Source organism: Oryctolagus cuniculus, chromosome 2 (genome assembly GCF_051225735.1).
Source record: "Oryctolagus cuniculus isolate XC-2025 breed Fujian yellow rabbit chromosome 2, ASM5122573v1, whole genome shotgun sequence".
Lineage (NCBI taxonomy): Eukaryota > Metazoa > Chordata > Mammalia > Lagomorpha > Leporidae > Oryctolagus > Oryctolagus cuniculus.
In genome coordinates, this window is record NC_142868.1 from 101,409,765 (window position 1) to 101,436,672 (window position 26,908).

The window sequence follows — 26,908 nt, forward strand, 5'->3', positions numbered from 1 at the left end:
TGTCTCAAGGCAATTAGGAACAGAATGAAAAAGCATAGAAAAGTGGCATCATGAATGAAAAAGGAATTATGCACTCAGTAATACAGAAAAATTCAGATGAGTGTTGCAACTTATAGGGTCTGAGGTTGTCCCTTTAAAGAATGAGGGTAATGTGTGCGACAACATCTACTTGCATATTCAAATAGACCTTGGGTAGTGGAGTCTAATCCAGATGTGCACACAGATTAGTTGAAATTTCTCATGGGTATATAGGTTGCCACAAACTCATTCCCTTGTGTTGCACACAACACTTACTATCCAGGGCCGGGGTACACTATGATGGCTGGAACATGTGTCACTTGATATGCCTATGGTCACATCACTGGTTTGCACTACAATAATGTGGGGAAAGAATCCTGGATGGCCAAAAAAGGAGCTATAAAACAAATAACTTTGTAATTGATGAAGATGGTATTCCAAATAACTGTTGAAATAACTGTTACTCAACTTTTAAATATTTATTAACAAAATTTACACAAGACAGCACAGTTCAGTTCATATACTTGATCCCACTCACAATAGTGAGAAACCAAAAGTTCAGGTTGAATAAGAGAAAAATTTCTGAAGAATGGTTAACCACTCTCTGTCACAACTCATCATGAAAACTGCCCAATACTCACTAAGGTGTGATTCTACCAAAGAATTCTTCCAAACAAATTATATTTCAGGGACTTCTCTCTGTAATCTTGCTCTGTTTTGTGGAAGTTTGCCTAATAATGCTGGTATTTCACATTACAATACAGTCATAGGATTTTTTTCTTTCTGTGAGTTGTCAGGTAACCATTGAGAGGTGATGTATGGTACATGACTTTTCTATGCATGTATGTTTTCTCATTTCGGAGTCTCTTCATGTGAATTGATTGATGGCAGAAAAAATTTTTCACATTCATTAAATTCCATTCATAAGCTTTCTCCCCCATGTGAATTCTGATGTTTTATGAGGTGCTACTTATGGATAAAGGCTTTTCCATATGCATTATATCCAAAGTGTTTTCCCCCATATGAATTAGATGATGTGCAATGAGGGCTGAATTATGGGAAAAAGCTTTCCAAGTCATTATGTCCAAAAGGTTTCTCTTCATGTGAATTTTCTGATGCATTCTGAGATGTGACTTATTGCCAAGGGCTCTTCCACAGTCATTGCATTCATGAAGTTTCTCCCCAGTGTGAATTCTCTGGTGTGATATGAGCTATGATTTATAACATATGATTTAAAAAGGCTTTTCCACACCCATTAGATTCATAAGGCTTCTGCCCTGTGTGAATTGTTTTGATGTGAGTATAACTTATAGAAAAAGGCCTTTCCACAGTCATTACATTTATAAGATTATTTTCCTGTGTGAATCCTCTGATGCATTTGGAGTTGGAACTTAAGTTTTTCCATAGTCATTACACTCATGAGGTTTCAATACTGTGTTCATTCTCTGGTGCATTATGAGGTTTGACTTTTGTCCAAAGGCTTTTCCAGTCATTACATTCATAAGGTTTCTGCCCTGTGTGAATTCTGATTCATGAAGAAGGTTGACTTATGGCTAAATGCTTTCCACAGTTATCACAATCATGAGTTCTCTACCCTGTGTGAATTCTCTGCTGTGATATGAGGTTAGTAATTTGTCCAAAGGCTTTTCCACAGTCATTACATTTATTAGGTTTCTGCCCTGTGTGAATTCGCTGATGTCTCCCGAGGCCTGGCTTGTTTCCAAAGGCTTTTCCACAGTCATTACATTTATGAGGTTTCTCCCCTGTGTGAATTCGCTGGTGTATGATGAGGTGTAACTTTCTTCCAAAGGCTTTTCTACAGTCATTACATTAATGAGGTTTCTCTCCTGTGTGAATTTGCCGATGTATGAGTAGGCTTGCCTTTTGTCCAAAGGCTTTTCCACAGTCATTACATTTATGAGGTTTCTCCCCTGTGTAAATTTGCTGATGTATGGTGAGGTTTGACTTGTATCCAAAGGCTTTTCCACAGTCATTACATTTATGAGGTTTCTCCCCTGTGTGAATTCGCTGGTGTATGATGAGGGCTGACTTTTGTCCAAAGGCTTTTCCACAGTCATTACATTTATGAGGTTTCTCCCCTGTGTGAATTTGCCAATGTATGAGTAGGTTTGCCTTTTGTCCAAAGGCTTTTCCACAGTCATTACATTTCTGAGGTTTTTCCCCTGTGTGAATTCGCTGATGTCTGCTGAGGCCTGGCTTGTTTCCAAAGGCTTTTCCACAGTCATTACATTTATGAGGTTTCTCCCCTGTGTGAATTTGCTGGTGCATGATGAGGTACGACTTTCTTCCAAAGGCTTTTCCACAGTCATTACATTTATGAGGTTTTTCCCCTGTGTGAATTTGCTGGTGCATGAGGAGGGCTGACTTGTGTCTAAAGGCTTTTCCACAGTCATTACATTTATGAGATTTCTCCCCTGTGTGAATTTGTTGGTGTATGATGAGGTTTGACTTTCTTCCAAAGGCTTTTCCACAGTCATTACATTTATGAGGTTTCTCCCCTGTGTGAATTCGCTGGTGTATGAGGAGGGCTGACTTGTGTCTAAAGGCTTTTCCACAGTCATTACATTTCTGAGGTTTTTCCCCTGTGTGAATTCGCTGATGTCTGCTGAGGCCTGGCTTGTTTCCAAAGGCTTTTCCACAGTCATTACATTTATGAGGTTTCTCCCCTGTGTGAATTTGCTGGTGCATGATGAGGTTTGACTTTCTTCCAAAGGCTTTTCCACAGTCATTACATTTATGAGGTTTTTCCCCTGTGTGAATTTGCTGGTGCATGAGGAGGGCTGACTTGTGTCTAAAGGCTTTTCCACAGTCATTACATTTATGAGGTTTCTCCCCTGTGTGAATTCGCTGGTGTATGATGAGGTACGACTTTCTTCCAAAGGCTTTTCCACAGTCATTACATTTATGAGGTTTTTCCCCTGTGTGAATTTGCTGATGTTTGCTGAGGCCTGACTTGTGTCTAAAGGCTTTTCCACAGTCATTACATTTATGAGGTTTCTCCCCTGTGTGAATTTGTTGGTGTATGATGAGGTGTGACTTTATTCCAAAGGCTTTTCCACAGTCATTACATTTATGAGGTTTCTCCCCTGTGTGAATTTGCTGGTGCATGATGAGGTTTGACTTTCTTCCAAAGGCTTTTCCACAGTCATTACATTTATGAGGTTTCTCCCCTGTGTGAATTAGCTGATGTTTCCTGAGGTTTGCCTTGTGTCCAAAGGCTTTTCCACAGTCATTACATTTATGAGGTTTCTCCCCTGTGTGAATTTGCTGGTGCATGATGAGGTTTGACTTTCTTCCAAAGGCTTTTCCACAGTCATTACATTTATGAGGTCTCTCCCCTGTGTGAATTCGCTGGTGTATGATGAGGTTTGACTTTATTCCAAAGGCTTTTCCACAGTCATTACATTTATGAGGTTTCTCCCCTGTGTGAATTCGCTGATGTCTGCTGAGGCCTGGCTTGTTTCCAAAGGCTTTTCCACAGTCATTACATTTATGAGGTTTTTCCCCTGTGTGAATTTGCTGATGTCTGCTGAGGCCTGACTTGTGTCTAAAGGCTTTTCCACAGTCATTACATTTATGAGGTTTCTCCCCTGTGTGAATTTGTTGGTGTACTATGAGGTCTGACTTCCACAGAAAGCCCTTTCCACAATGAAGGCATTTATAAAGTTTCTCTCCTGTGTGAATTCGCTGATGGTTTATGAGGTATGACTTTTGTGTAAAGGCTTTTCTACAGTCACTACATTCATGAGGTTTCTCCCCTGTGTGAAGTTGCTGATGTTTTCTTAGGACTAAATTTTGTCTAAAGACTTTTCCACAGTCATGACATTCAGATCGTGAATTAAAACTGAGTGATTTGCCACAAGGTTTACATGTGTAAACTTTTTTCCTTGTATTTAGTCTCTGGTTTATTGCAGGATGTGACTGGTGAATGACAGGTTCAACATACATAATGTACTTATAAAATTTCTTTCTTGTGTGAGTTTGTTGATGCATATTGAGGCTAGAATTTTCATGGATAGCTCTTTCTATTTGAGTTGCTTTTCCAAAAGTGACAGTTGATTTATTACAGTTTTCTGCCATATGAATCCTCTCAGATTTACAGAACATCTTTCTTATGAAGACTTTTGCTTGTCCAGTGGGTTCAAATGGCTGCTTCATGATATGAATATTGTCATGCTGACTAAGAGGCTCACAGAACTGCAGAGATTTTCCAAGTATCTTAGTGTTATCAAATTTTTCTCCAGCCTGTAGTTGATCAAGGCCACTGGGGGGAAATACAGTGTGACATTTACTGCATTCCTCAGGCTTCAATCCTGTATTTGTTCCCTTTTTAATAATCAGTGTTGGAATATGGCTTGAATTTAAACTAAGAGTTTTTCTTAATTCAATTCTCTTGAGAGCTGATGTCTTGTTATTTTTCATAAAATCCTGATTCAGATTTGTGTCCTGACTTTCCTGGTTGATCCTACGCAGGTCATCCCTTTTCATAACCGCTGAAATGAGAAAAAAGCAATCATGTCACTGAATCACATGTAACTGTTTCTCCTGGCATACTCATGTAAAGGGAATGAAGTTACTTCTAATCCAAGTGGCATAAGATTTTCACAAAATCAGTATGAAGTACTTATTTGTATCCATTATATGGTTAATCTCCTTAATACATTAATATACCATGAGGTTTCCCAATGTTCAAACATGATCCTTTTTACTATGGGAATTTGTCAAGGATGGTAGAATGACATTTGTGCTATGAAGTGTGGGATGCCTGCATCTCAAAACAGTGTCAGTTTGAGCCCTGGCTACTCTGCTTTCAGTACAGCTCTCTGCCTATGTAAACTGGAAGGAAGCAGATAATGGTTCATGTGCCTGGAAACCTATGAGAAACCAGGGAAGACTAGAGGGATTCTAGAGTTTTGGCTTCAGACTAGTTAGACTTAAGTGTTGCAGGCATTTGGGAAGTGAGCTAATAGAGGACCTCTTTCTCTCTCTCTCTTCTCTCACTATCACTCTGCCTTTCACAAAGATGAAATAACTATAAAATATTTTAAAGAATGGGCAAATATTTAATAAAAATATTCACCCACTACCTACCAACCATTTTTTCCCTGTCCTTTTTCTCCAGTTTATTTCTATAAAAATTTTGTGCTTTTTGCTTCTCTGATATCTCAACCATAAACATGAAAAAGTTTTACTGATCATTTACTTGCAGGTGGAGAAGAGTGAAATGTGCCTGTACTTTAAGCAGGACAACATTTAAGGAGTAGAATTTGAATCTATGATTGTCTCATGCTCAGTCTTCCTAGGTAAACATCAGTTGTGGGATTTTTCAAATGAAAAACTACTTTGTCTCTACTCTATGACAGCTTCCCCAAATTCCTAAGGACACCCAACACCTTCAGCTTCTCAGAAGTACAACAGGTACAGAAAATTCCCAATATACCACTTTAGTTAAACACTCCCAATCAGTTTGAAGAATTTGTTTCTGCAAACCAGGATGTGCTCATCTTCTTTGAAAAGTGTTTTCTAGCTCATTCTGAAATCATCAGTGCTGGTTACCTCCTCTCAATTCTTTCTAGAAGCATTCCTGTGTGATAATTTGAATTTCTGGAGGCTTTTGATCAGTTGCCTCCTATTTTCACTGAAAGCTTCATTTCCTATGCTTTTCTTATCTTTTTGTTTGCTTATTTTTCAATGATACTGAAAAATAAGAGAGAAATCATACTTCAAACTCCACCCTTAAAGAAATCTGAGCTACTCAACATAAACCCATGAGGCTACTTGACCTTGGGTCTCAAAATCTCATTACTTTCTTGGTGAGTCTAGGATCACTTATTTTCATGTTTTATATAAGTTCATGCTTAGTTTATGATTTCTTTTTTTTTTCAAAGATTTACTTTATTTATTTGAAAGCTAGAATTATAGAGAGAGAGACAGAGAGAAGTCTTCCATCTGCTGGTTCACTCCCCATATGGGCACAACAACCAATGCTGGGCCAAAATGAAGTTAGGAGCCAGGAGTGTCTTTCTTGTCTCCCACATGGGTACAGGGGGCCAAAGACTTGGGCCAACCTCTGCTCTTTTCTCAGGTGCATTAGCAGAGAGCTGGATTAGAAGAGGATTAGCTGGGACTTGAACTGGCACCAATATGCAATGCTAGTGTTGCAGGCTAGAGCTTTAACACACTGCACCACAATGTCATTCCTAGCTTCATAATTTCTGATGTCACAGCACAGAGGCTTACTCATGACCATCTTTTATTTTTAAAGATTTATTTATTTATTTGAAAGTCAGAGTTACACAGAGAGAGGAGAGGCAAAGAGAGAATCAGGTCTTGATCCAATGGTTCACTCCCCAATTGGCCACAACGGCCAGAACTGTGCTGATCTGAAGCCAGGAGCCAGGAGCTGCTTCTGGGTCTCCCTCAGGTGCAGGGATCCAAGGACTTGGACCATCTTCTACTGCTTTCCCAGGCCATAGCTGAGAGCTGGATTGAAAGTGGAGCAACTGGGTCCCGAACTGGTGCCCATATGGGACGCTGCTGCTTCAGGCTAGGGTGTTAATTCACTGCACCACAGTGCCAGCCACATGACCACCTTTTAGCATTTACTTATTTACTTACTTGAGAATCAGAGAGACAGAATGAGAGATAAAGACAGACTGAAACAGAGGTTTGCCAACTGTAAGCTCACCCCTCAAATGTTTCCAACAGACTATAATTTTCTTATTTATTTGAGAGGCACAGAGGAAAAAAAAAGAGACTAAGAAAGAGAGAGTTCACATTTCTTGATTCAGTCCTGAGCCTGGGCAAAATCATGAGTAGGAACTCAATCTGAGCAATGAGTTAGAAATAAGTTTCCGGGGGCTGGTGCTGTTGTATAGCAGGTAAAGCCACCACCTGCAGTGCCAACATCACTATGGGCACCAGTTTAAGTCCTAGCTGATCCGCTTCTGATCCAGCACTCTGCTATGGTCTGGGAAAGCAGTAGAAGATGACCCAAGTCCTTGGACCCCTGTACCCATATGGGGGACCTGGAAGAAGCTCCTGGCTCCTAGCTTCAGATCAGTATAGCTCCAGCCATGACAGCCAATTGGGAAGTGAACCAGTGGATGGAAGACCTCTCTTTCTCTCTCTGCCTCCCCTTCTTCTCTCTCTCTGACTTTCAAATAAATAAATAAATCTTAAAAAAAAAAAACAGGCTGGTGTGGTGGCTCAATAGGCTAATCCTCTGCCTGCAGCGCCGGCACACCAGGTTCTAGTCCCAGTCAGGGTGCCGGATTTTGTCCCGGTTGCCCCTCTTCCAGGCCAGCTCTCTGCTGTGGCCTGGGAGTGCAGTGGAGGATGGCCCAAGTGCTTGGGCCCTGCACCCACATGGGAGACCAGGAGAAGCACCTGGCTCCTGGCTTTGGATCAGTGTGGTGTGCCAGCCACAGCACAATGCCCATGGTGGCCATTGGAGGGTGAACCAACTACAAAAGGAAGACCTTTCTCTCTGTCTCTCTTTCTCACTGTCCACTCTGCCTGTCAAAAAAAAAAAAAAAAAAACACAGAAAAATTAATCTTAAAAAAAAATAAGTTTCTATATGTTGCCTAATTAACTAGAACTGAAGGAACTAATAAATGCATGAAGGAAAAGGTATGAAAGTGTAGAGGAGGACAAGTTAGAATTGGGGGAATGTATCAAACCTAGATAAAAGCCTTAGTAACAGCAGAAAATGACTAGATTTTTTTTTTTTAATCAAAGAACATCTTCACTAAGAACAAAAGTTAGAAAGATACTGGTATCTCTAAATGCCTGTGTCTGATGCACAAAACCAGCCTTCATCAGGAGTAAGGCTTGAGAAAAATTCATGGAAAGAACACCAGTCAACATCTGCATACTCTCTGCCTTGGCCTCCCTGTCTGTTATGTGCAGACTGACCTGAAAGGGTCTGATTCAAGCATTCGTCCACCATCCATGGCTCTTCTCCCCGCTCCAACTTGAAGATCAAGTCAGGTTTGGTAATGCAGTGCCCTATTAATGGAAACAAAGTAACACTTTGTAAAATCACTATCTTGGGTTATTTAAAGGACTACAGCTTGGTTCAGGAGCTATGCAACAAATGTTCCAATTTGAATCTTTTGTTAGATGGTAGATAGTCAGATTATTCATGGACTCAAATTCTAATCCTGCCCAATATTAAACAGCATAAAGTGTTCCCTTATTTGTCAAATAGCAAGAAAATGTTATCACTGGGCATGTGATGGGTGTCACTCACCCAACGAGAACAGGCTGCTGTAGGTCTCCAGCATCACATCTCTGTACAGGATTTTCTGAGCATTGTTCATTTTCTGCCATTCATCCCATGTAAAGTACACAGCGAGGTCTTCAAATGCTGTCATCACCTATAATAATACACTTTCAGTCAACATGTTAACTCTGTCACAAAATAAACACTGACAGTTGTGTATTGATATGAAGGAAAAAAGGAAGGATATGGTTTCACATTAGACTTGTAGAGTGTTTAGAACGCCACACAGAGCATTCAACAGAGTCAAACCAATGATCTACAGGCTGTGAGAAATGCCCAAGCTGGAGGGAAACAGGAGGTTCAAATCAAAAAGGCCATATCATTCAAGGGGAATTGCACAGCAGGCTAGAAGAGGGGCAATACTGACTCTTGACTGGGCAATGTTAAGGAGAAGTATGTAGAAGCATTGAGAAAAAAAGGCAAGAAACCATCGGTGAAACTATGATGGGAATGAACAGAAAACAATTTCCAGGAAAACACCATGCATATCATTTCCAATATGTCAGAGAAAAAATATATTAAAAGACAGGGCAGACATTTAGCTTAGTGTTGTTTATGATGCCACCTCAGAGTGTCTATGATTTCCAATGCCAGCTGTAGTTTCTAGCTCCCAGATAATGCAAACCTGGGGAAGCAATGGTGATGTCACCAATGAAGGAGGGCTAGATTCCATTCCTCAATCCTGGCTTCAGTCCTGCCCCACCTCTGTTTGGTATGGTTATCTAGGAAGTGAATTAATGTGTGAAAGCTCTCTATCTCTCAGTCCATCAACTTCTTTCTCTATCAAGCTAATAAATATTTTGAAGTAAGAGAGAAAATACAAGTAAGACAAAGAATACAAATTAGCTTTTGCCCTTGTCTATGATTATTCTACTGATAAACAATTGAAATAACATTATACATAATTAAAGTGAAAGCAATGGAATTATTTGCCCAAAAAGAGAACCTGGGAATGTCTGCAGTACAATCTGCATTTGTGACTCAATGACAAAAATGTTTAGAGATTTGTTTCAGAACAAGCAATAGTCACCAGAACTGTAATCCAGCAGGCTAAGCCTCCACCATCAATGCTGGCATCCCATATAAACAGAGGACTTGACTCCTTGCTGCTCCACTTCCAATCTAGTTCCCTGCTAATCATTTGAAAGAGCAGTGAAAATGGCCTGAGTATTTGGACCCTTCCACCAATGTGGGAGACCCATGGAGTCCCAGGCTCCTGGCTTTGGCCTGGCCCAGTCCCGGGCATTGTGGGCATTTGGGGAATAAAAAGTAGATAGAAGATATATCCTTTTGTCTCCCTGTCTCTCCCAATCTCTGCAAGTCCACCTTGCAAATAAATAATCTTTTTTTTTGGAAATACTGGAACATACGTTTATTTTTGTAAGGAACTCCCATACTAATGTCCCCCCCATAATGTCACTCCCACCCGCAACCCTCCCCTTTCCCACTCCCTCTCCCCTTCCATTCACATCAAGATTCATTTTCAATTCTCTTTATATACAGAAGATCAGTTTAGCATACATTAAGTAAAGATTTCAACAGTTTGCTCCCACACAGAAACATAAAGTGAAAAATACTGTTTGAGTACTAGTTATAGCATTAAATCTCAATGTACAGCACACTAAGGACAAAGATCCTACATGAGGAGTAAGTGCACAGTGACTCCTGTTGTTGACTTAACAAATTGACACTCTTGTTTATGGCCTCAGTAATCACCCTAGGCTCTTGTCATGAGCTGCCAAGGCTATGGAAGCCCCCTGAGTTCACCGACTCTGATAATTTTTAGACAAGGCCGTGGTCATAGTGGAAGTTCTCTCCTCCCTTCAGAGAAAGGTACTTCCTTCTTTGATGACCCATTCTTTCCACTGGATCTCACTCGCGGAGATCTTTCATTTAGTTTTTTTTTTTTTTTCCCCCAGAGTGTCTTGGCTTTCCATGCCTGAAATACTCTCATGGGCTTTTCAGCCACATCCAAATGCCTTAAGGGCTGATTATGAGGCCAGAGTGCTGTTTAGGACATCTGCCATTCTATGGGTCTGCTGTGTATCTCACTTCCCATGTTGGATCGTTCTCTCCCTTTTTGATTCTATCAGCTAGTATTTGCAAACACTATTCTTGTTTATGTGATCCCCTTGATTCTTAGTCCTATCATTATGATCAATTGTGAACAGAAATTGATCACTGGGACTAGTGAGATGGCATTGGTACATGCCACCTTGATGGGATTGAATTGGAATCCCCTGGTATGTTTCTAACTCTACCATTTGAGGTAAGTCAGCTTGAGCATGTCCCGAATTGCACATCTCTTCCCTCTCTTATTCCCACTCTTATATTTAACAGTGATCACTTTTCAGTTAAGTTTCAGCACTTAAGAAGAATTATGTATTGATTACAGTATTCAACCAAAAGTATTAAGTAGAACAAACAAAAAAAATACTAAGAGGGATAACATATTAAGTTGCTCATCAACAGTCAGGGTGAGGGCTGATCAAGTCACCGTTTCTCATAGTGTTCATTTCACTTTAACAGGTTTCCTTTTTGGTGCTCAGTTAGTTGTCACCTATCAAGGAGAACAAGTGGTATTTGTCCCTTTGGGATTGGCTTATTTCACTCAGCATAATGTTTTCCAAATTCCTAACAGGGATCACTTTTCAGTTAAAATTTAAACACCTAAGAATAATTGTGTGTTAATTACAGAGTTCAACCAATGGTACTAGAACAAAAAAAAATACTAAAATGGATAAAGTATTACATTGTGATCTTAAAAAAATAAATGAACCTCCAGTAGATTCTTTTCTTCACACATTCCTTATCCTATTCCAGAATCCCATTCAGCTTCTCAAAGGTATTAAGAACTCCATTACTCTAATAATTTGAAAACAAACTTAACTGATTTGTGTTCCAGCACTAGGTAACTCTTCCTCTTGCAAAATGCTAAGTGTTTATTTCATAGGTAGCACTAAAATACTGTTCAGTACATCATCTATGTGTACACTGTTTCAGACATGACTCCAAAAATGTAGCATATTGTGCTTAGTTTCAACTCAATTCATGTAACAAATATGTATTTTGCTATAGCAACAGAAAGAGAAGATACCAAATTGCATTATTATACATGACAATAATGTTTCATAATCATGCCAAATTCATAATTCATTTCTGTATATTCTGTGAGAACAAATTTTATGTTTATTTTTCTATTTTAAAATTTTTTAAAGATTTATTTATTTATTTGAAAGAGTTACACAAAGAGAGGAGCAGCAGAGAGAGAGAGGTCGTCCATCTGCTGGTTCAGTCCCCAATTGGCTGCAATGGCTGGAGTTGCACCAATCTGAAGCCAGGAACCAGGAGCTTCTTCTGGGTCTCCCACATGGGTGATGGGGCCCAAGGACCTGGGCCATCTTCCACTGCTTTCCCAGGCCATAGTAGAGAGCTGGAGCAGAAGTGGAGCAGCCAGGACTCAAACCGGTGTCTATATGGGATGTCGATGCTTCAGACAAGGGCATTAACCCACTGAGCCACAGAGCCAGCCCCATATTTTCCATTTTAATTAACTAGTATACTGGGACTGGCATTGTTGCTAGCAGGTAAAGCCACTGCCTTCAGTGCTGGCATCCCATATTGGTGCCAGTTCAAGTCCCAGTGGCTTCACTTCCAATCAAGCTCTCTGCTATGGCCTGGGATTTCAGTAGAAGATGGCCCAAGTCCTTGGGCCCCTGAACCCATGTGGGAGACCCAGAAGAAGCTCTTCAGTTCTAGATTTGGATCAGTGTAACTCCGGCCATTGTGGCAAACTGCGGAGTGAACCAGCAGATGGAAGACTCTCTCTCTTTCTCCCTCTGCCTCTCTGTAACTCTGACTTTCAAATACATAAAAAATACTTAAAAAAATAAATAAATAAACTAGCATTAAACACCTAAAATGAGTACTGACAAGCTGGGGAATAGTTAAAAAAAAAAAAAACACTTACAGGTGATATATTAATTTTCTTTCCTCTTAGAAACATGTGGAGGACCCAGAATCATACCTGGGAGAGAAGGTGAATGGAAGGAGTTCAAAGAAAACTCTGGAGGCCAACACTGTGGCATAAGGGGTAAAGCTGCTGCCTGCAGTGCCAGCATTCCATATGGGTTCTGGTTCAAGTCCTGCCTGCTCAACATACAATCTAGCTTTGTGCTATGTCCTGAGAAAGCAGTGGAACATGGTCCAAGTCCTTGGGCCACTGCACCTGCATGGGAGACCCAGAAGCTCTTGGGTCTTGGCTTTGGATCGGCTGAGCTCCAGCCTCTCAGTAATTTGGAGGGTGAGCCAGCAGATAGAAGACTTTCTCTCTCTGCAACCCATTCAATAAATAAATGAAATCTTAAATAAAAAAAAAAAAAACCTCTGGTTTCCTTCTGCACTGAACAGTGGGAAAAAAAGGATATAATAGATGAATAAAGAATAATAAACATCAGCTTCACTGTGGAGGAATAATCCTGTAAAAATAGAAATACATAGGAAAATGCACCCACCTATATTAAGTAGCAGAGATTAAACAGAAGTTATCATTGGTTTAATGAAAGCATTATCTACAAATTTTGTAAAATAATAATGTAAAAGTAAAAAGAAAGGTTGAGTGTTCAAATGAATAAGGTTATCAAAGATAAACATTATGTTGTTATTAAAGTTTATACTAAAGAAAGTTAACAAATACACATAATGTATATTTAATGCAGTGCACTTTACCAGTAATGATTCCAAGTAGCACCTTTCCCTGTATTCATCCCTTCACAAAACCCTGGATTGGGGCTGGCACTGTGGCCTAGCGGGTAAAACTGCCACCTGCAGATTGGCATCCCACATAGGCACTGGTTTGATTCCCAGCTGCCCCACTTCTGGTCCAGCTATATGCTATGGCCTGGGAAAGCAGTAGAAGATGGCCCAAGTCCTTGGGCCCCTGCACCCATGTGGAAGACCCAGAAGAAGCTCCTGGATCCTGGCTTTGGATTGGCACAACTCTGGCCATTGCAGCCAACTGGGGAGTGAACCAGAAGATGGAAGAGCTCTTTCTCTCTCTCTGCCTCTCCCTCTGTGTGTAACTCTTTCAAATAAATAAATAAATCTTTTTTAAAAAGACCCTGAACTTCACCATTTCAATTGATTTACCCCATGAGATACCAGTAAATGTGATAGAAATAGACAATTTGTTAAAATATTTATTTATATGAAAGAGTTACACAAAGAGAGAAGGAGAGGCAGAGAAGAGAGAGAGAGAGAGAGAGAGAGAGAGAGAGAGAGAAGGAGGGAGAAACAGAGGTCTTCAAACTGCAGGTTCACTCCCCAGATGGCTGCAATGGCTGGAGCTGTGTAGATCCAAAGATATGAACCAGGAGCTTCTTTCAGGTCTCCCACAAGGGAGCAGGGGCCAAAGGACTTGGGCCATCTTCTACTGTTTTCCCAGGCTGTAGCAAAGAGCTGGATCAGAAGTGGAGCAGCCGAGTCATGAACTGACACCCATATGAGATGCTGGCACTGCAGGTGGTGTTTTTACCTGCTATGTCACAGAACCAGCCCCAGAAATAGACAATTGGTAAAGTATTTGCCTTCTCAGATTTTCTTTTTCTGACAGTTATCTTCTGAAAAACCCTGGGGCCTGCCTGTTGAAGAGATAGTAGTAGGGTGGTGCCATGGCTCACTAGGCTAATCCTCCACCCGCGGCACTGGTACTCCGGGTGACAGTCCCAGTTGGGGTGCCGGTTCTGACCCAGTTGCTCCTATTCCAGTCCAGCTCTTGACTGTGGCCTGGGAAGGCAGTGGAGGATGGCCCAAGTTCTTGGGCCCTGCACCCACATGGGAGACCAGGAGGAAGTGCCTGTCTCCTAGCTTTGGATCAGCACAGCAGGCTGGCCATAGCAGCCATTTTGGGGGTGAACCAGTGGAAGGAAGACATTTCTCTCTGTCTCTCTGTCTCACTAACTCTACCTGTCAAAAAAAGAAAAAAAAGAGATAATATGTAGCCAAGATTCACCACAAACCCCAGACACTTAAGTGAAGCCTCAATCAGTTCCCCAAATGGCTAAACTCTCATTTCTACTCCTGGACTGATCATAGAAACTGCCCAGCTGAGTACAGCCCATAACACAGAGTCAGAACTGCAAATCAAATGGCTATTTGTTAAGCCATTGTGTTTTCTGGTTTGTCCTACATCAAATGCTGATATGTATCAGTAAGTATGGCAGAAAGTTGAATTACATGCAAACTACAATGCATACAACTTCAAAATTTCATTTGGAAGTTCCCATAAAACAGGGCCAGCATTGTCACATAGCAAGTAATCCTGCCGTCTGCAATACAAGCATCCCATATGAACACTGGTTCATGTTCTGGCTGTTCTGCTTTTGATCCAGCTTCCTGCTGATGGCCTAAGAAAAGCAATAGAAGATGATCCAAATACTTGGGCAAATGCTACCAATGTGGGAGATCCAGATGAAAATCTTGGTTCCTGGCCTCATTCTTTCCTGGCCCTGCTCAATGCAGCCATCTGTGATGTGAACAAGCAGAAGAAAGATCTCTCTGGGTCTCTCCTCTATATACAATATTTTCAAATAATCTTTTTTAAAAAAACTTAGAAAAATGCTCCTATAAACACAATATTTGCCTATCAATTAGACCTTAGAAAAGCTGCTGATACAAAAAAAAAAAAAAAAAAAAAAAAAGTCCTGGGATTCATAAAAATAAATTATCTGGAGACCTTAAGGTGGTTCTTCACATTTCGGCTTATATATGGTCATTGTGTTCTTTTAGTTTATATTTTAAGAAGCTTATTATCATATGAAATCTAATTTAATATAATTTTACTATCTCAGAAGGCAGGATAAATGTTCACAGTAATTTTCTGTAGGTGCATGTATACTGCATATTGTTGAAGATGAAATTACTGAAAGGTTTAAAATGTTTATGATATCTTTTGGTTTTTTTAAAAGATGTATTTATTTATGTGAAAGTCAAATTTACTCAGAGAGAGAGAGAGAGAGAGAGAGATCTTCCATCTGATGGCTCACTCTGAAAATGGCTGTAATGGCCAGAGCTTCACCAACCAAAGCCAGGACCCAGGAGCTTCTTCCAAGTCTCCCACATGGGTGCAGGGACCCAAGGACTTGAGCCATCTTCTACTGCTTTCCCAGGCCATAGCAGAGAGCCGGATCAGAAGTGGAGCAGCTGAGTCTTGAACCTGTGCCAATATGTGATGTGGGCACTTCAGGCCAGGGAATTAACCTGCTGTGCCACAGCACCAGCCTCATGATATGCTTTTTGAAGTCATACACTCCAAACATAGCATTAGTAGAAAAAGGGAAGACATACTCTTGAAAGTTTTCTAAAGCAGTACTATTTGAACTGGTGACAATTTCTGAAATGGATCTGAAAAATAAATGTTTTTTAATTAAGTGTGGCAAGATAGAGAACATTAGGCAGAAGTTAAGGTGCTGGGTATTTACAAATCATGTGACACTACACAAAGCACTTTTCTCCTGAAATACAATTTATTTCATCTTTTTTACAGAGATCCTGGCAAAACTTCCTTGAGCTACCAGGAAGGACTATTAGAATACAGGGGGCAGGAGTCCTCCAAGATGGTGGAATAGGGAGGGAGCACACTGATAGCCCAGGAAAAGATAGTTTAATAAAAGTGGAGATACTGTAGTTTCAGGGAAGAGTTAGGGGGAAAAAACTGCAGAAGAAACTCTTCCAGAAATAGTGGGACATGGTGGACCTACATGGAGGGCACGACCCCAGCTGCTGAGTCTACACACCAGTACTGGAAAGGGAGGTGAGGCAAAACCTCAGTAGCCCAAGACACTGGCAGGGAAGTCGCAGGAAGAGCCTAGAGGGAATGAGGCTTGAAGCCCTGGGGGAAAGTCCACCAGGCTAACTAAGAGAGAAATAAAATCAATAAAATAAAATAAAATAAAATAAAATAAAATAAAATAAAATAAAAGGAACCAGTATGAACATGATTCTCTCTCTCCACTCACCTTACAAAGGTGAGCAAGACAAAGAGCAGGCACCATTTTGGACATATGTAAGAGCTGTGTCACCTCAGGGCTGCACCCGCCCTCAGCCAAGTAGAAAAACTTGACTCTGGTGGGAGAAATAAAAGGAGGTTAGGACCTAGTGATGTGTGGGAGCTTATGAACTGTGACTGTGAAAAAAAAAAAAAAAACTGAGGGTATGTGAGAGAACTCATGGAGTGCCTGAGATGTGAGTACTCCTGGGAGACGCCGCAAACTTGGTAACCTTGGCAACCTGGTGGAAGACTTCAGGGGAATTTGAGCTTTCACTGAGGACTGCACAGATCCTTTGTGTGGTCCTTGGGACAGAGCAGATGAATATTATACCCACAGGGGCCAGAGCTCAGACACTGACTGCCTTCAATTCCACTCAGCTGTGTGGAATTACTTCCCTTCTTAATAAAAAAAAATAAAATAAAAAAAAAACACAGAAAGAGAAAAAATTTAATATGCCTAACCAGAGTGTGTCACCCTTAACCCTGAAGAATCAAACAGCACTCTCTGGCCACACCCATCACAAGCCTCTAAGGATCCATCAAAAGCAGAACAGAAAGTCCACTTAATCGAGTCATAGTATAACAAGAAAAACCTCAACAGCAAAAAAAAAAAAAAAAAAAGAAGAAGAAGAAGAAGAAAACCAAACCAAAGAATAATTCCATAATGTCAAGCAACAAATGCAGAAACTGAGGAAACAAGAACAAAGAAGACATTATGATGCCCCCAAATGAACAGGACACCCCAAGCCAAGATTATAAAGGTGATGAGATAGAAGAAATGCAACATATCAATTTTCAAAAATATATGATAAGAACACTTAGAAGTTCTCAAAAACAAATTCTTGAACTACGGAAATCCTTACTGGACAGGGTAGAAATTCTCTCTCATGAAAATGAAATCTTAAGGAAAAATCTAATTGAATGAAGCAATTAGTAGAACATGAAATTGTGATAGTGAAGAGAAATCAAAATGAAATGAAGAATTCAATAGATCAAATGCCAAACACATTAGAGAGCCTTACAAACAGAATCAGTGAAGCAGAAGAGAGAATACCGGACTTAGAAGACAGAGCACAGGAAAACATACAGTCAAACCAAAGAAAAGAAGAGGAAATTAGAAATCTAAAAAATATTGTTGGGAATCTACAGGATACTATTAAAAAACCCAACATTCAGGTTCTAGGAGTTCCTGAAGGCCTGGAGAAAGAGAAAGGCCTTTTTAGTGAGATACTAGCAGAAATCTTCCTGAATTTGAAGAAGGACAGAAACATCCTAGTACAGGAAGCTCATAGAACCCCTAATAAACATGACCAAAAGAGATTCTTGACATGACACGTTGTAATCAAACTCACTACAGTGAAACATAAAGAAAAGATCCCAAAATGTGCAAGAGAGAAACGTCAGATTACTCTCAGAGGATCTCCAATTAGACTCACAGCTGACTTCTCATCAGAAACCCTACAGGTTAGAAGGGAATGGCAAGATATAGCCCAGGTACTAAGAGAGAAAAACTGCCATCCCAGAATATTATCTCCTGCAAAGCTACCATTTGTGAATGAAGGTGAAATAAAGACCTTTCATAGCAAACAGACATTGAAAGAATTTGTCACTACTCGTCTAGCCCTGCAGAAATGCTTAAAGATGTCTTACACACAGAAACACAGAAACACGGCCATAAATATGAAAAAAGGTGAAGGAAGAAAATCTCCCAGTAAAAGATCACAGGAAGTTCAAAGCATATATTAGAAATATCTTTGGGAAAATGGCAGGGCAAAGCTACTACTTATCAATAGTCACATTGAATATTAATGGACTCAAATATCCAGTTAAAAGACACAGACTGGCTGAATAGGAGCACATAAACAAGTCTAGTACCTGCTAACACTAACCGATAGAATAAATAAAGGGGAGAGTGATCCAACATGGGAAGTGAGATACTCAGCAGACTCATAGAATGGCAGATGTCCTAAAGAGCACTCTGGCCTCAGAAACAGCCCTAAAGGCATTCAGATCTGGCTGAAAAGCCCATGAGAGTATTTCAGGCATGGAAAGCCAAGACACTCTGGCAAAAGATCTCTGTGAGTGAGATCCCAGTGGAAAGAACAGGTCATCAAAGAAGGAGGTACCTTTCTCTGAAGGGAGGAGAGAACCTCCACTTTGACTATGACCTTGTCTAAACAAGATAAGAGTCGGAGAACTCAAGGGGCTTCTATAGCCTTGGAAACTCATGACTGGAGCATAGGGAGATTACTGATGCCATAGACAGGAGTGTCAATTGGTAAAGTCAACAACAGGAGTCACGGTGCACTTACTCCTCCTGTAGGATCTCTGTCCTTAATGTGCTGTACATTGAGGCTTAATGCTCTAACGAGTACTCAAACAATATATTTCACTTTGTGTTTCTATGGGGGTGCAAACTGTTGAAATCTTTACTTAATGCATACTAAACTGATCTTCTGTAAAAAAAAAAAAAAAAAAAAAAAAAAAAAAAAAAAGAAATTATCAATTCCCAACTTGACTCTCACTGGGATTAAACATGACAATAGGTCTGATCTGATTTCATCATCATTTAAAAAAAATCATCTATTATTTTTCACTTTATGTTTCTGTGTGGGAACAAACTGTTGAAACCCTTAATGTACACTAAGCTGATCTTCTGTGTATTAAGATAACCGAAAATGAATCTTGATGTGAATGGAAGGGGAGAGGGAGTGGGTAAGGGGAGGGTTGTGGGTGGGAGGGACGGTATGGGGGGGAAGCCATTGTAATCCATAAGTTGTACTTCGGAAATTTATATTCACTAAATAAAAGTCAAAAAAAAAAAAAAAAAGACACAGACTGGCTGAATGGATTAAAGAAAAAAACCCATCTATTTGCTGCCTACAAGAAACACATCTTTCCAACAAAGATGCATAGAGACTGAAAGTAAAAGTTTGGAAAAATGTATTCCATGCCAACAGAAACCAAAAAAATAGCAGGTGTAGCCATATTAATATCAGACAAAATAAACTTTAACACAAAAACTGTTAAGAGAGACAAAGAGGGGCACTATATAATGATTAAGGGAACAATTCAACAGGAAGATATAACAATTATCAATGTATATGCACCTAATTACAGGGCACCAGTTTATTTAAAAGATATGTTAAGGGACTTAAAAGAGAGACATAGACTCCAATACAATAGTATTGGGGGACTTCAATACTCCACTCTCAGAAATAGATCAACCCGACAGAAGATCAACAAGGAAACAGAAGATTTAATTGACACTATGGCCCAAATGGATCAAGCAGATATCTACAGAACTCTCAATCGTACAGCTAAAGCATTTACATTCTTCTCAGCAGTACATGGAACCTTCTCTAGGATTGACCACATACTAGGCCATAAAGCAAGTCTCAGCAAATTCAAAAGAATTAGAATCATATGATGCAGCTTCTCAGACCATAGCGGAATGAAGGTGGAAATTAGCAACTCAGGAATCCCTAGAGCATATGCAAACACATGGAGACTGAACAACATGCTCCTGAATGAACACTGGGTCATAGAAGAAATCAAAAGAGAAATCAAAAACTTTCTGGAAGTAAATGAGGATAAGAACACAACATATCAAAACTTATGGGATACAGCAAAAGCAGTGTTAAGAGGAAAGGTTACAGCAATAGGTGCCTACATCAAGAAATTGGAAAAACACCAAATAAATGAGCTTTCAATTCATCTCAAGGATCTAGAAAAACTGCAAAAGAACAGACACAAATCTAGTAGAAGAGAAATAATTAAAATCACAGAAGAAATCGACAGGATTGAATAAAAAAAAAAAACATTACAAAAGATCAGCCAAACAAAGAGCTGGATTTTTTGACAAAATAAATAAAATTGACACCCCACTGGCCCAACTAACTAAAAAAAGAAAAGACCCAAATCAATAAAATCAGAGATGAAAAAGGAAACATAACTACAGACACCGAAGAAATAAAAAGAATCATCAGAAATTACTACAAGGACTTGTATGCCAGCAAACAGGGAAAACTGTCAGAAATGGATAGATTCCTGGACACATGCAACCTACTTAAATTGAACCAGGAAGACATAGAAAACCTAAACAGACCCATAACTGAGACAGAAATAAAGGCCCTCCCAAGAAAGAAAAGCCCAGGACCGAATGGATTCACTGGTGAATTCTACCAGACATTTAAAGAACTAATCCCAAACTATTCAGAACAATTGACAAAGAGGGAATCCTTCCAAATTCTTTCTATGAAGCCATCATCACTTTAATTCCTAAGCTGGAAAATGATGCAGCATTGAAAGTACATTCAGACCAATATCCCTGATGAACATAGATGCAAAAAAACCTCAATAAAATTCTGGCTAACAGAATGCAGCAACACATCAGAAAGATCATCCATCCAGACCAAGTGGGATTCATCCCTGGTATGCAGGGATGGTTCAACATTCGCAAATCAATCAATGTGATACACCACATTAACAGACTGCAGAAGAAAAACCATATGATTATCTCAATAGATGCAGAGGAAGCATTTGATAAAATACAACAACATCTCATTATGAAAACTCTAAGGAAACTGGGTATAAAAGGAACATTCCTCAATGCAATCAAAGCAATTTATGAAAACCCATGGCCAGCATCCTATTGAATGGGGAAACGTTGGAAGCATTTCCACTGAGATCTGGTACCAGACAGGGATGCCCATTCTCACCATTACTAGTCAACATAGTTCTGGAAGTTTTAGCCAGAGCCATCAGACAAGAAAAAGAAATTAAAGGGATACAAATTGGGAAGGAAGAACTCAAACTATCCCTCTTTGCAGATGATATGATTCTTTATCTAGGGGATCCAAAGAACTCCACTAAGAGACTATTGGAACTCATAGAAGAGTTTGGCAAAGCAGCAGGATATAAAATAAATGCACAAAAATCAACAGCCTTTGTATACACAAGCAATGCCATGGCTGAGAAAGAACTGCTAAGATCAATCCCATTCACAGCAGCCACAAAAACAATCAAATACCTTGGAATAAACTTAACCAAGGATGTTAAAGATCTCTATGATGAGAATCACAAAGTCTTAAAGAAAGAAATAGAAGAGGATACCAAAAAATGGAAAAATCTTCCATGCTTATGGATTGGAAGAATCAATGGCATCAAAATGTCCATTCTCCCAAAAGCAATTTATAGATTCAATGTGATACCAATCAAAATACCAAAGACATTCTACTCAGATCTGGAAAAAATGGTGCTGAAATTCATATGGAGACACAGGAGACCTCGAATAACTAAAGCAACTTTGTGCAACAAAAACAAAGCCAGAGGCATCACAATACCAGATTTCAGGACATACGACAGGCAGTGGTAATCAAAACAGCATGGCACTGGTACAGAAACAGATGGATAGACCAATGGAACAGAATTGAAACACCAGAAATCCAAACATCTGTAGGCAACTTATATTTGATCAAGGATCCAAAACCAATCCCTGGAGTAAGGACAGTCTATTCAATAAATGGTGCTGGGAAAACTGGATTTCCACTTGCAGAATCATGAAGCAAGACCCCTACCTTACACCTTAGGGAGGCACCTACTGTACACCTTACACAAAAATCCACTCAACATGGATTAAAGATCTAAATCTATGACCCAACACCAGCAAATTATTAGAGAACATTGGAGAAACCCTGAAAGACATTGGCACCGGCAAAGACTTCTTGGAAAATACCCCAGAGGCACAGGCAGTCAAAGCCACAATTAACACTTGGGATTGCATCAAATTGAGAAGTTTCTGTACTGCAAAAGAAACAGGAGAGTGAAGAGGCAACTGACAGAATGGGAAAAAATATTTGCAAACTATGCAACTGATAAAGGGTTGATAACCAGAATCTACAAAGAGATCAAGAATCGCCACAAGATCAAAACAAACAACCCACTGAAGAGATGGGCCAAGGACCTCAATAGACATTTTTTCAAAAGGGGAAATCCAAATGGCCAACAGGCACATGAAAAAATGTTCAAGGTCATTAGCAATCAGGGAAATGCAAATCAAAACCACAATGAGGTTTCACCTCACCCTGGTTAGAATGGCTCACATACAGAAATCTACCAACAACAGATGCTGGCAAGGATGTGGTGAAAAAGAGACACTAACCCACTGTTGGTGGGAATGCAAACTGGTAAAGCCACTATGGAATTCAGTCTGGAGATTCCTCAGAATCCTGCATATAACCCTACCATTCAACCCAGCCATCCCACTCCTTGGAATTTACCCAAAGGAAATTAAATTGGCAAATAATAAAGATGTCTGCACCATAATGTTTATTGCAGATCACTTCACAGTAGCTAAGACCTGGAATCAACCCAAATGCCCATCAACAGTAGACTAGATAAAGAAATTATGGGACATGTACTCTATAGAATACTATACAGCAGTCAAAAACAATGAAATCCAGTCATTTGCAACAAAATGGAGGAATCTGAAAAACATCATGCTGAGTGAATTGAGCCAGTCCCAAAGGGACAAATATCATATGTTCTCCCTGATTGGCGACAACTAACCAAGCACCTGAAAGGAAGCCTGTTGAAGTGAAATGGACACTTTGAGAAACATTGACTTGATCACCCCTTTTCCTGACTATTGATGAACAACTTAATACTTTATCGCTTTTCGTATTTTTTTGTTCTACTTAATACTTTGGTTGAACTCTTTAATTAACACAGAATTATTCTTGGGTGTTTAACTTTAACTGAAAAGTGGTCCTTGTTAAATATAAGAGTGGGAATAAGAGAGGGAGGAGATGTACAATTTGGGACATGCTCAATTGGACTTGCCCCAAATGGTGGAGTCAGAAATGTGCCAGGGGATTCCAATTCAATCTCATCAAGGTGGCATGTACCAATGCCATGTCACTAGTCAATCAATTTGATCAATTTCAGTGATCAATTTCAGTTCAGAATTGATCATAATGATAGGATTAAAAGTCAAAGGGATCACATAAGCAAGACTAGTATCTGCTAATATTAACTGATAGAATTAAAAAGGAGAGAAAGATCCAACATGGGAAGCGGGATACACAGCAGACTCATAGAATGGCAGATGTCCTAAACAGCACTCTGGCCTCAGAATCAGCCCTTAAGGCATTTGGATTTGGCTGAAGGGCCTATGAGAGTATTTTAGGCATAGAAAGCCAAGACACACTGGAAAAAAAAATAAATAAAAAATAAAAGCCTAAATAAAAGATCCCTGTGAGTGATATCTCAATGGATAGAACAGGCCTTCAACGAAGGAGCTACCTTTCTCTGAAGGGAGGAGAGAACTTTCACTTTGACTATGACCTTGTCTAAATAAGATCAGAGTCAGTAAACTCAAAAGGCTTCCACAGCCTTAGCAACACAAGAGCCTAGGGTGATTACTGATGCCATAAACAAGACTGTCAATAGTTAAATCAACAACAGGAGTCACTGTGCACTTACTACCCATGTAGGATTTCTGTACTTAATATGTTGTTCAATGTGAATTAATGCTATAACTAGTACTCAAACAGTACTTTACACTTTGTGTTTCTGTGTGGGTGCAAACTTTAAATCTTTACTTAATATATGCTAAATTGATCTTCTGTATATAAAGATAAGTGAAAATGTATCTTGATGTGAATGGAATGGGAGAGGGAGCCCGAAATGGGAGGGTTGCAGGTGGGAGGGAAGTTATGGGGGGGGGGGAGCCATTGTAATCCAAAAGCTGTACTTTGGAAATTTATATTTATTAAATAAAAGTTAAAGAGAAAAAGAATACAGTGGGCAGAAGCATAGCCCAGGTACCAAGTATATAACAAACCAGATTTTACAGACCTCCATTTCTAGAGATGCTGATAGTGGAATGATGTAATGGGCATATGGTAGGAAGCAATGCAAATAGTGACTCTCAGATTGGAGAGGTTATCCCTCCACCCCAGGATGCACCCTTAAGACCACTGTCTTTCTAATCCACTCACAACTCTCTTTTGAATGCTGGTCCAGAACTTCTATTACCACCAAGTTTTGAAAACTAATGGATGAGGTAAGGTAATATCAAGTACATCTTGTTTCTCTGGTCAGTATGCCCCATAACTGCTTGAACCATGCAACTAGGATCTTTACTTTTTAATGAGTCTTGTCTCTGCTCTGAGCCTTAAGGTATTATCTTAGAGAGCATTAAGTTGTATTCTGTTAGAAAAGATTCCTATTTATTGAGCTCCCTTCTTCAAATGCCATAAAAGCTTCTCACTTCCAAAGGAAATGGGACTGTCCCCCAGTACCCAAACTTCCAGGTTCCCAGAAACTATGTATTGTGTAAGTTCTGTAACTTTGAATGAGTAGCACGGGGCAGGCTATACAGTGCAGGAAATGAGAAACTTCATTTAAAGAAGACACACCAGAAACCCCATAAATGCAATTGCAACACAGTGTAAGTCAGCATGCACACATCTCACAGTAAAGACATTTCACTAGTATTGTTGCTATACTCATCTTAGAGATGAGTAAACAGTGACAGAGGTGCAACCTACATTCAGCTCATATACAATTCAGCTCAAATGGTCTGAATACCCATCTCCATCCCACGGCCATTTGTATGAGACTAGTTGTCTACAGAAATTTTAGAAACCCTTTCTGATTACCTGGAGACCCACTGGTCTGTCAGACACATCATCTTCTTTTTTTAAAAAAAGACTTATATTTATTTATTTGACAGGCAGATTTACAGAAAGGGGTAGAGACAGAGAGAGAGGTCTTCCATCCACTGGTTCACTCCCCAGATGGCTGCAACTGAGCTGTGCCAATCCGAAGCCAGGAGCCAGTTTTTCTGGGTCTCCCACACGGGTGCAGGGGCCCAAGGACTTGGGATATCTTCTACTGCTTTCCCAGGCCACAGCAGAGAGCTGGATCAGAAGAGGAGCAGCCGGGATTAGAACTGGCACCCATATGGGATGCTGGCACTTGAGCCCAGGGCACTAACCCACTGAGCCACAGCGCTAGCCCTTCATCTTCTGACAAAAAAAAAAAAAATCCTTGAAAATCCAACATTATTCATTCCTTCTATGGCTTTGAAACTGAGGATCTACCACTAGTATCCCTTCCTGAACCAGCCAAGGGTGTACCTGAAAGAGAGATTATAATGCCTCCAATCTACAACTGCACCTATGCCATCAAGAGACAGGAACCTGCCCTGCTCTCCAAAGTTCCTTTTACCCCCACACTAACATTCACAGACATAGAAACCAATCACACAATCCTTGAGCAATATGAGGACAGCTTCAGGACCAGAAATTCTCTAACGATGGTGGGAGTGGTTGCAATGGCATATGCTGAGAAGGAAAACAAAGGAGACTTTCCATGATCTTTCCCTGTTGACATCACGGGCTGCTGAAGCTACTTTCCATATAAAACAGTGCACACCTCCATTAGGAAGAAATTTGCTAGAAAATCAACCTCTTAGGCTACAGCGAGGATACATAAAACTTGTCTAACCACATGAAGTGCTTGCATAATATTCCAATTCCTCATTAATTCCTGGCTTGGCAAATACATTTGAAAGAAACATACTATAAGTTGGCCGGCACCATGGCTCACACGGCTAATCCCCTACCTGCGGCACCAGCACCCTGGGTTCTAGTCCCAGTTGAGTTGCTGGATTCTGTCCCAGTTGCTCCTCTTCCAGTCCAGCTCTCTGCTGTTGCCCGGGAGTGTAGTGGAAGATGGCCCAGGTCCTTGGGCCCTGCACCTGCATGGGAGACCAGGAGGAAGCACTTGGCTCCTGGCTTTGGATCAGCACAGCATGCCAGCCATGGCAGCCACTTGGGGTGTGAACCAACGGAAAAAGGAAGACCCTTCTCTCTGTTTCTCTCTTTCTCTCATTCTCTAACTAACTCTGCCTGTCAAAAAAGAAAGAATGAAAGAAAGAAAGAAAGAAAGAAAGAAAGAAAGAAAGAAAGAAAGAAAGGAAGGAAGGAAGGAAGGAAGGAAGGAAGGAAGGAAGGAAGGAAGGAAGGAAGGAAGGAAGGAAACAAAATGAAACATACTATAAGTGGAGAAATTAAAATGTGGAAAGAATTTTTGGAAATTGTCATTATATATATCAATATTTTTTAAATTCTCATAATTAAATTATGGTTCTAAAACCTCAAATACTTCTACAGATACTTAGAAAAAACCTCCACGGACTCTCTTTAACTTTAGTGTTTAAAGAAGAAAATAATATCCTAAATAAATCATTTTTAATCCTTTAAAATAATGCTTGATCTTACCTATTAAAAGAATTTGTGGGCCATCAATGGATCATATTTTACAGTAAAATAGTAATAATTTGGTGCATTAATATGGCTGGAAAACAGGGTGAATGCCTTGTAAAATCTTTGTGAATATTTAAAACTGCACTATCTAGAAATTCTTTACCCAAATCATCCTGAAATTCATCTATCCATCACATCCAGTTATCTGTATATTTTTAACAAAGCTATATTTAAGAAAAAAACTGCACTTAAGTAGT

General features: G+C 39.9%; 1 protein-coding gene across 4 annotated transcripts in view; it reads right to left on the reverse strand.

The window, feature by feature from the left end:
- Positions 1-478: 478 nt before the first annotated feature.
- LOC127486178 (uncharacterized) overlaps positions 479-26,908 on the reverse strand; it is a 47,422-nt gene continuing 20,992 nt past the window's right edge. For 2 of the 4 annotated variants that reach the window (XM_070068653.2, XM_089327379.1), the window contains exons 2-4: positions 8,295-8,421; positions 7,958-8,050; positions 479-4,532 (exon numbers count right to left, since the gene is read on the reverse strand). In XM_070068653.2, the coding sequence (XP_069924754.2) occupies positions 1,849-4,532; positions 7,958-8,050; positions 8,295-8,418 (2,901 nt within the window). In that variant the 5' untranslated portion in view covers positions 8,419-8,421 and the 3' untranslated portion in view covers positions 479-1,848. Of the gene's footprint in view, positions 4,533-7,957; positions 8,051-8,294; positions 8,422-16,342; positions 16,460-26,008; positions 26,166-26,908 lie in introns of those variants that run through there. The other 2 variants (XM_089327378.1, XM_070068652.2) reach the window with 2 other exon arrangements.